The sequence below is a fragment of the Gymnodraco acuticeps genome, unplaced genomic scaffold (assembly GCF_902827175.1).
Source record: "Gymnodraco acuticeps unplaced genomic scaffold, fGymAcu1.1, whole genome shotgun sequence".
Classification (NCBI taxonomy): domain Eukaryota; kingdom Metazoa; phylum Chordata; class Actinopteri; order Perciformes; family Bathydraconidae; genus Gymnodraco; species Gymnodraco acuticeps.
Genome location: NW_022991980.1, coordinates 1 through 10,658, shown reverse-complemented (window position 1 = coordinate 10,658; position 10,658 = coordinate 1). Strand labels below are relative to the sequence as shown.

General features: G+C 42.9%; 1 protein-coding gene and 1 long non-coding RNA gene across 2 annotated transcripts; both read left to right on the top strand.

Moving 5' to 3' along the window:
- Positions 1–1,405: 1,405 nt before the first annotated feature.
- Positions 1,406–3,120, top strand: LOC117536241. The gene is made up of 4 exons (XR_004567524.1): positions 1,406–1,704; positions 2,744–2,788; positions 2,888–2,935; positions 3,076–3,120. It is a non-coding gene; the product is annotated as an uncharacterized LOC117536241 (long non-coding RNA).
- A 362-nt stretch (positions 3,121–3,482) lies between these two features.
- Positions 3,483–6,387, top strand: LOC117536246. Its single transcript, XM_034201040.1, has 4 exons — positions 3,483–4,145; positions 4,281–4,436; positions 4,679–4,771; positions 6,079–6,387. The coding sequence occupies exons 1-4, from the start codon at positions 3,663–3,665 to the stop codon at positions 6,385–6,387; spliced, it is 1,041 nt and encodes a 346-aa protein (XP_034056931.1). The 5' UTR covers positions 3,483–3,662.
- Positions 6,388–10,658: the final 4,271 nt, after the last annotated feature.

Here is a 10,658-nt window from a genome sequence, read left to right as displayed (position 1 = left end):
CCTCCACATACTCCTTCACCTCCTTCTCCATGGATGTCCACCAGAAACGTTGTTTTATGATGAACATAGTTCTCTTGACTCCAGGGTGACAGGTGAGCAGCGAAGTGTGAGCCCAGTGGATCACCTGTGGTCGCTCGGCCTCCTGAACGAAAAGCCGGTTAGGCGGGCAACCCCTTGGTGCAGGAGCTCCAGCATTGGCTCGTATTACCTCCTTCTCTACTGACCAAGTCAGCGCTCCTACCACCCGGTTTAATGGGATGATGGGTTCCGGCTCCTTGACTGCAGGCACAGGGTCAAACAGACGGGACAGAGCGTCAGGCTTGACATTCTGAGACCCCGGCCTGAAGGAAAGAACAAAGTCAAAACGGTTGAAAAACAAGGTCCACCTAGCCTGGCGGGAGTTCAGTCTTTTGGCCTTTCTTATATATTCCAAGTTTTTGTGATCGGTCCAAACCACGAAAGGATGCTTGGCTCCCTCCAACCAATGCCTCCACTCTTCCAGTGCCAGCTTCACGGCCAGCAACTCACGGTTTCCCACGTCGTAATTTCTCTCTGCTGGGGAGAGCTTCCTGGACAGGAAAGCGCAGGGGTGAAGTTTGTTGTCCTTCTGTAGTCGCTGGGAGAGGACCGCTCCCACCCCTTCGTTGGAGGCATCCACTTCTACCACAAACTGACGAGTGGTGTCCGGCAAGGTGAGTATGGGAGCAGAGGTGAACATTCCTTTAAGCCGAGAAAAAGCCTCCTCAGCCTGAGGAGACCACAAAAAAGGCACTTGAGGGGACGTGAGGACATGAAGAGGGGCTGCAATAGCACTGAACCTCCGCACAAAACGTCTGTAAAAATTTGCAAAGCCTAAAAACTGCTGCACTTTCTTACGAGAGTCAGGGGTAGGCCAACAAGCTACTGTGCTAACCTTCTCTGGGTCCATCCTAACCTGACCTGGCGAAATGATGAAGCCCAAGAAAGTGACTGTCTACATGGAATTCGCATTTTTCTGCTTTGACAAACAACCTATTCTTGAGCAGCTCTTGTAGAACCTGGCGGACATGTTGTTTATGGGTGTCAAGGTCAGGAGAGTAGATCAGAATGTCGTCCAGATATACAAAAACGAAACGGTTCAGAAACTCCCTCAACACGTCGTTGATCATAGCCTGGAACACAGCAGGAGCGTTTGATAATCCAAATGGCATTACACGGTATTCATAGTGGCCTGAAGGGGTGTTGAAACCCGTCTTCCATTCATCACCCTCCCTGATCCTGACTAAATGATAAGCATTACGCAGGTCTAACTTGGTGAAAACCTTGGCTCCCTGAAGCTGCTCGAAGGCTGACGAGATGAGAGGAAGGGGGTACCGGTTTTTAACCGTAATGTCATTGAGATGCGAGTAGTCAACACTCAAAAAAATGATTCAAGCCCTTCTTAGACTTGACACATTAAAAATGGTTTCACTTTACTTAAATATTTTTATTTAAGAAATAAACCTAAGTATAGTTCATTAGTGTAACACAAATTACATTAATCAATTCACTTATTAAATGTATTTAAGACAGAGCAACTCAAAATGAATTGTTTTCATTGGGGACCGCCCCTTTGCACACCCCCTTTGCGTATGCGCAACATCCGTTCTGTCATTTGCCGCCTTTTGTCTAACACTGACTGTGGAAACTGACTGGGGAAACTGACGGTGGAAAGTCTATTATTTGGTAAGTATTTGTTTTTTCTAGTAGTTTAGAATGTTCCCTGTTTCCAAGTAATGCCTTTTCATAATATCGACAAGAATATTTGAAACCACCGTGTTATATTTTGCTCCGTTTTTAGTTGGGTCTAAACAGCAAGCTAGCTAGCTAGCTTGCTAGATATGGTTAGCATTGAATACTGGATAGTAGAGATCATTAGATTATATTACATTAGATTTAACGTTATTGTCATTGAACACAGTACACCGAAATTCAGTTTAAGTTCAACCAAAAAATGCAACGAGTAATTAAAGTGCATGAGGTAAAGCGGCAAGCTAGCTAGCCAGATAACTGGTTTGTTAGCTAGCTTGCTAGATACGGTTAGCATTGGATACTGGATAATGGAGATCATTAGATTATATTACATTCGATTTAATGTTATTGTCATTGAACACAGTACACCGAAATTCAGTTTAAATTCAACCAAAAAATGCAAAGAGTAATTAAAGTGCATGAGGCAAGCTAGCTAGCCAAATAACTGGTTTGTTAGCTAGCTTGCTAGATACGGTTAGCATTGAATACTGGATAATGGAGATCATTAGATTATATTACATTCGATTTAACGTTATTGTCATTGAACACAGTACACCGAAATTCAGTTTAAATTCAACCAAAAAATGCAAAGAGTAATTCAAGTGAATGAGGTAACAGTATAGGAGGCAGAGCCTGCATGCAAGGGCTGCCATTTTCTATCATAAAGCTCAGCAGGTGTGTCCATCTCTCTCCTGGCCTTAGTGCAGGCAGGCAGAGGAGGACAGGCGGAGCCACTCGTTTCTGTAGGAGTTCAGTTGAGTTTAGTTTTTTACTGCCAAATATTTAATATAAATAATGAGATAATATATATGTGAATCTTGTATGGGTTACTTCACTCACAAGCAGGCACCCAGAGTTGTGCAGAAACGTTTTTTGGGTTGTGCAATCTTAGGCAATTATGTGTTTTCTGTGAAAATTCAAATATATAAGCATTTTAATCACACCTCTAAAATATATTTGTTGTCTTTTGCAGTTTGATCAGCATTAACAAGCACCTTGGGGAAACCTCTTATTTATGGTAAGTACACGGCTACTTTCACAATACTTGCACAAGCTGATCTGTGACATTGTCAGTTGTTCAGTGTCAATTGCTAATTCTATTTATTCTCTTTTTCAGGTTATGCATGTGGCAGTGCAAACACTGCAGTTTGGAACTAGCTAGCAGGTATTTGTTGTTAAAACATTTCCAGCAGACACATGCACATTTAAGGGGCAGTTAAACTGTAAAAATATTTTTATGTTCATCTTTGATATAATCCTAATGTGTTTCTTTCTTGTTATTCTTTCACCTTGTTTCTGCTCTAGATTAAAAGGTGTTCCATAACGGCAGGTCGGGCGCTTCTGCGCATCGTCTTTGCCGACCAGTCTGACTCTAGAAAACTGACCCTGGATTTGGGAATCCCAGCAACAGTTGAAGAACTGCACACATTTGTCAAGACATCTCTTCAATTGAAAGAGGACTTCCGTCTGCAATACATGGATGTTGACTTTAACGAGTTCATGAATCTTACATCAGTGTCTGAAATTCAGGATAAAAGCACACTGAAAGTAATTTACTCTCCTATATTGTCAAATATTGAGCCCTCCATCACTTAGTACACAGTTGACTCATTTGATAAGACCTCAATTACTGGAAGCTCAGAGTCTCTAATCCCTGCATCATCAATAGCCTCATGCTGCAGTGACGATATGGTGTATACGTCAACCATCCATCCCCTGAAGCTCAGGCCTCACAATTGTTATCCTGGCCCACAGTTTTTGTGGTTCCTAAGCTCACCTACGAGGCTGAATTTGAGCTTCATCTACAGAATGCAGAGTTTGAGACAACTGGTACATACTTCCAGCCTGGCCTAAAGCTGAAAGGAGTCATTCTTGATGGCCTAGCCCAAGAAATGATCAAATTCACAAAATATCCAAAAGACTATCAGTGTGAAGAGGTAGCTGCAGCGTTGACGAGGGCCCACCCTTGTTTGGGGCAGCTAGGATCCAAGATAGGATTTGGGGGGTGGAAACAGTCTCTTAAGTACAAAATGCAAAACTATCGTACAAAGCTTGGCCGTCTTGGACATCCTGAAATCCTTGTGAACTCCTTAAAGCACAAGAAAACAGGCCAAGGCAAAGCTGCAGCAAACATAAAAAAAACAAGAAAAGCTGAAATAAACTACATTCCTCTGCACCCAAAAGGCGAAACCACAGAAAGCTTGGAGAACGAGAGAATTGCCTTATTGTCAGAACTGAAAAAGCGTGACAATGAAGTGGTGATAAAAGCAAAAATGGAAAAAACCTTCTCTCACAGACGCCTTGAGATTGTGGAGCAAAGGCCTTTGATAGGGGACTTCAAATGCAGATGGCCTGCTCTGTTTCAGCAGAGTGAAGTAAGTAAATATTTGTATTTGTTGACAGTCTTTTATTATTATCCTTTGTGATTCATGTCTACATCCTTGCATGGTTGTGATTCTAATAAACAAGTAACAATTGGTTGTATTGTGCTTGTTAATAATATTTTTAAGGTGAATGCGGAGTTTTTGAGGATCACAACATCACCACTTCAATCAAAGTTCATGTGGCAGCTGGACCACTTCTCAGACAAGCTCTTGAAGATCTTCAAGACCAAAGGAGGACTAAAGGGCCACAAAATCAAGGAAGCCCTTGCAATATCAGATTTGGTTAGTATAAATGCAGAGAACCTCGTTTTTCACTGTATTGTTTTTGTCCATGCTCATATGAACACATTTAAGAAATTGTCTGCTTTTATAGTGTTTTTAAGGCAATAGCTTATTGTGGAAATGTAGGGGTAAGGAGTCCTGCTTAGGGAAACACACGACAGATACAGCCCTCTACTTTGTAGACCTGCTCTGTTGCACATGCATTGTGCTTAATTGTCTTTGATTTATCGCCCCTGCTTTAGTTTGAAAACATCCACATCAAGAGGGGGTGCATCCTGCGAAGCATCGCGATCTACCTCAACGAGGATCCAGACTATTTTTTTAAGGAGTATCAGGTATGTTTATCACAATATGTTTTCAATGTAGTGGTTAACAGTGTTACCCACAATTATAACCACCATTACTTACATTGATAATAAGAAAATTCTATGGCGCACACAACCCTATCCCTGCTTACATCTAAATATCTTATCACATATCATAAATACATGCAGAAATAAATAAATGTATACATTAATATAGGAATGAATATATGTAAGAATGAATAAATAATAATAAATAGATACAGAAGTAATTTCATCGGGCAAGTGTTAAAATAAATATAGAAAAAAGTGAATTAATACATTTATACAGATATAAATACATCTATAAATTAACATAGGAATACAATTGATAAATACAAATGTGAATTAAAACATGAATATATCTGGAAATAATACAAATAATAAATGAATGCTGAAATAAATATTTACATTTATATATAAATACATCTATAAATGAATAAATAAATATGGACATGAATACATATGTAAGAACTTATAAATAATTGAATAAATACATAAATAAAATAATAAATAAATGCTGAAATACAGAAATATATTAATCAATAGATTCATGTTTAAAAAGGTATGTGAATGCAGCAATTACTAAATTGTTAAAGGAATAATTACATAATCACATAACAAGGAAATAAATTATTAAATAATAAATAATCAAATACATATCAAAATAAGTAGGTAAATGCATAATTAACTACAGGAATAACAACAAATTACATGATTAAGTAGGGATGTAAACAAATAACTTAATACCTGAATTAATAAATAAGATAAAGTTGATAATCAAACAGAACATACAGGAATATATCTTTATAATTTATTTATGTAAACATTTTCTTACAAGCTTAATTTAGTTCTGTGTTGGAGGTCCTAACCTTCTCTGGTATCACTCAGGACATTTTTGTCCAAATTGGTAATTTTTCACATCAGATTTGGCTATAATGATTTTGTGTTTTTTCTAGATACTTTTTGGAATTTCAATTTTTCTAATCGGTCTCGAATACACTGTGTACAAATTACCCTAATTGTCCATTTAAAAAATGTTCCCACACTTCCCAAAAAGTGTGGGGGAAAAATATTTAAATATAATATTGTTATCATATCATTTTATCATTCAAGTTTTTGAAAGTGGACATTTTTATCCTGAGTGGCCAGATTGGGTAGTACATTTGAGTGATACCAGAGGGTTAGTCTAAAACTGTTTTGATCAATGAGGAGAGCCACATAAGTAAATCTGCTTCTATAAAATGTAGTAATTCAGGTTTTAGTTAACACATGTGTTGTATGCTTGTGTCTTTGTTCAGGCCACTGCCTCTGAAGATGCCAAGAGGGACATGGCAAACACAGTCATGGGCATATACACACTTCAAAGAGATGTGGATGGGCAGCAAGAGGACGTGGGAATTGTCATCGAAGGCAATATAGTCATGGACAACTTGGGCAGCGTGATTGTGGGGTTTGTCATGCTATTGGGACTTATTTATGCCCTGGATTTGAGCTTTCCGGACAACCTCAAACACACCTTCGAGTTCATGCAGAAGGTAGTGATGAATCTGGATGGGCACAAGCTGAATGGTAAAATCGAAAGTCTGAAGATCAAGTTGTTCGATTGAAATGTGAAAAAGAAGTGACTCATGAGTTCATTGTTGTCATTTTATTCACGAGTTTCCTAATCAGAGCAGATTGAGCCGTTATATCAATCATTTGTGCTTTTCTGTATTTGTTTGTTTCAACACACTGTAACACTATTTCCATATGTTGGTGTTTGCAGTGCACTCTTCATGTTATGTGTTATTGTCCTGTTAGAAGAGCAGTGCATACCCCTGTTATATTGTATTCATTGTATTTGGCAAAGGGAGATTTGTAAGTTAATTATAGGAGTTCCATTTCTCTGCCATTTTAAAAATGGTATTATCTTTCAGAAATGTTTTTCATCTTTCAGTGTGAATTCATTCATTTTAAAACACTATTGAATGGAGGATTGTTTTGAATAATGTGAATTTAAAAATAAAAAAAACTAAACCATGTTTTCTATCATGTGTAACACATTTTTATTAAATTATATTTAACCTCATTATTTCATTTTCAATTAATTAAATAGGATTTAGGTGGACTAGCATTATCTAAATTCATAAAGGTAATGTTATCATTTTACTTAAACTCTATTTGAAAAATTTGAGTTGGACTAACTCATTTACATTATACTGCATGGATGCCATTAGTTTGAGTTTGTGCCACATATATTTATTGGATGGAAAACCTGCCAACAATAAAATTGAGTTAATCCAATGAGTTATTTCTTTGAGTGAATACAGGGCCTAAGAGACCCATCCTTTTTCCCAACAAAAAAAAACCCCGCTCCTGCTGGTGATGAGGAAGGGCGAATAAGGCCTGTTTTGAGGGAGGCATCAATATAGTCCTTCATGGCCTCTTTCTCAGGTCCTGAAATAGCATATAGTCGACCCTTAGGAATTGTAGACCCAGCAATCAGGTCGATAGCACAGTCATAGGGGCGGTGAGGCGGAAGAGTCAGAGCCTTGGATTTACTGAATACTTCACTTAAATCGTGGTAGCAGGAAGGGACTGAAAGAGCATCAGGAAAATATATTTCTGGGATAGTTCCCTGCCTAACCCTCCCAGTGTTACCTCTTCTGTCAATCTCCGCTACCTGCTTAACACAGTGATCTCTGCAATTCTTTCCCCACCCCTCCACCCTCCCAGATTGCCAATCAATGTGAGGGTTATGAAGTTTCAACCAGGGAAACCCCAAAATGAGTGGATGTTGGGCTAAATTAAACAAGTGAAATGACATTGTCTCGTGATGGTTATCATCACATCTTATTTCTAAAGGCTCTGTTTGGTGAGTCACTTTAAACAACAGCCGCCCATCGAGAGCACTCGCTTCAAGAGGCTGGGGTAGAAGTTTAGTTTTTATGTCCAGTCTTTTAACTAAACCCCAATCCATCAGACTTTCGTCTGCCCCTGAGTCAATGAGTGCACCATGAGTAACCACATTGTCTCTGAAGTTTACCTGGATGCGGGTCAGGGTGCGAGGAGGAAAGTCAGAGGAAGAGATCCGGCTCACCAACGTACTCCTCTTTATTGGTGAGCCTCCTCTTTTACCGGACAAGCCGCTTGTGGATGTCCGCGCTGCCCGCAGTAGAAGCACAGACCCTCCTTTAATCGACGCTGACGTTCTGCCATCGAAAGCTTGGTGCGGCCCAACTGCATTGGCTCCTCCACGGAGCCAGGGGGCGCTGTTGTCCGGAACGCCGGTGAGGGGTGACGGGGCCTCCAAGAAGAAGTAGTATCCAGCGGCGAGCGTCTCCTCTGGGGAGGCGGATCAACCGCATCCTTGGATTTATTCCTTCTCCTCTCCGTCAAACGATTGTCTATCCGTATTGCCATGGATATGACAGAGTCCAAGTCAGCGGGCAGATCGAGAGGCGCCAGCTGGTCTTGTAGGGAATCCGAGAGACCGCTGACGAAAGCGTCAAACAATGCAGCGGAGTTCCAGCCGCTATCGGCTGCCATAGTCCGGAACTCGATGGCGTAGTCAGCCACACTCCGCTGATGTTGTTTCAGCTTAATCAGAGCCCGAGCTGCTTCCCTGCCCAATGCTAGCAGTACTGCTCAGAGGGCCGGAGCCCGCCGACAGCATAAAGCGCTGCCGGCGGACGGCCGATTCGCAAACCGGCCCGGCTCCGCCCCCCCGCGACCTTCGTAAAATGGCCGGACCCCCGGGCGGTCCCGGGACGGTCCCCGGGCCTCCGGCCGTCGCCGCGGCCCGCCCCGGCGACGACCCCCCCCGGCGACCGGCGGGGTTTAACCCGTTAGGGGGCTCCCGGACGCCGTCCCGTCTCCGGCCACCAGGTGGAGGTGGCGGGGGCGTCCGCGGAGCCCGTACGGGAGCCCTCTTTCCGCGTATTACGCAGCGACGCTAGTATTCGCTTGCTGTGTACTTGTACTTGGGGGGGGGGGGGGGTGTCCGTCAACCCAATATGGCGCCCACTTACCATATATTACACAGTAACACATGTATTCGCTTGCTGTGTACTTGTACTTGGGGGGGGGGGGTGTCCGTCAACCCAATATTGCGCCCACTTACCATATATTACACAGTAACACATGTATTCGCTTGCTGTGTACTTGTACTTGGGGGGGGGGGTGTCCGTCAACCCAATATGGCGCCCACTTACCATATATTACACAGTAACACATGTATTCGCTTGCTGTGTACTTGTACTTGGGGGGGGGTGTCCGTCAACCCAATATGGCGCCCACTTACCATATATTACACAGTAACACATGTATTCACTTGCTGTGTACTTGTACTTGGGGGGGGGGGGGTGTCCGTCAACCCAATATGGCGCCCACTTACCATATATTACACAGTAACACATGTATTCACTTGCTGTGTACTTGTACTTGGGGGGGGGTGTCCGTCAACCCAATATGGCGCCCACTTACCAAATATTACACAGTAACACATGTATTCACTTGCTGTGTACTTGTAACCAATATGGGTCCCACTTTCCGCATATTACACAGTAACACAAGTATTCACTTGCTGTGTACTTGTAACCAATATGGGTCCCACTTTCCGCATATTACACAGTAACACAAGTATTCACTTGCTGTGTACTTGTACTTATGGGGGGGGGTGGTGTGTAGATGTAGGTGCCCACTTGTAGATCCCACATCTCAGGGGAGGCGCTCTCCGTCGTGCTGAACCCCTGCCACATCCTAATATGGAAGCCCACTTGTAGATCCCACATCTCAGGGGAGGCGCTCTCCGTGGTGCTGAACCCCAATATAACCCTAACCCAATATTTCCGCCATCAAAATGTACAAACGACACATCAAATCACATCTACAGACCAAGACGAAGCGAATGGATATACAATATAGGGTCCCACCGGGGTGTCCGAAAACTCAATATAGGGTCCCACCGGGGTGTCTGAAAACTCAATATTGGGCCCACCTCCCACATATTTGTACCATGTACTTATACTTAAGGGCGGGAGGGTGGTGGGTGTCCGAAAACTCAATATAGGGTCCCACCGGGGTGTCCGAAAAACTCAATATAGGGTCCCACCGGGGTGTCTGAAAACTCAATATAGGGCCCCACCTCCCACATATTTGTACCATGTACTTATACTTAAGGGCGGGAGGGTGGTGGGTGTCCGAAAACTCAATATAGGGTCCCACCGGGGTGTCCGAAAACTCAATATTGGGCCCACCTCCCACATATTTGTACCATGTACTTATACTTAAGGGCGGGAGGGTGGTGGGTGGTCCGAAAACTCAATATAGGGTCCCACCGGGGTGTCCGAAAACTCAATATAGGGTCCCACCGGGGTGTCTGAAAACTCAATATTGGGCCCACCTCCCACATATTTGTACCATGTACTTATACTTAAGGGCGGGAGGGTGGTGGGTGTCCGAAAACTCAATATAGGGTCCCACCGGGGTGTCTGAAAACTCAATATTTGGGCCCACCTTCCCCACATATTTTGTACCATGTACTTATACTTAGGGCGGGAGGGTGGTGGGTGTCCGAAAACTCATTATAGGGTCCCACCGGGGTGTCCGAAAACTCAATATAGGGTCCCACCGGGGTGTCTGGAAACACTCAATATTGGGCCCACCCTCCCACATAGTGTACCATGTACTTATACTGTAAGGGCGGGCAGGGTGGTGGGTGTCCGAAACTCATATAGGTCCCACCGGGGTGTCCGAAAACTCAATATAGGGTCCCCCGGGGTGTCTGAAAAATCAATATGGGCCCACCATCCCACATATTTGTCCATGTACTTTACTTTGGGTGCCGAAAACAATATAGGGCCCACGGGGTGTCCGAAACTAAATATTGGGCCCACCT

Coding starts and splice junctions, on each gene's coding strand:
- LOC117536246 (XM_034201040.1), top strand. CDS start 3,663: ATGATCAAATTCACAAAATATCCAAAAGACTATCAGTGTGAAGAGGTA. Junction 4,146..4,280: donor CTCTGTTTCAGCAGAGTGAA/GTAAGTAAATAT, acceptor AATATTTTTAAG/GTGAATGCGGAGTTTTTGAG. Junction 4,772..6,078: donor ATTTTTTTAAGGAGTATCAG/GTATGTTTATCA, acceptor GTCTTTGTTCAG/GCCACTGCCTCTGAAGATGC.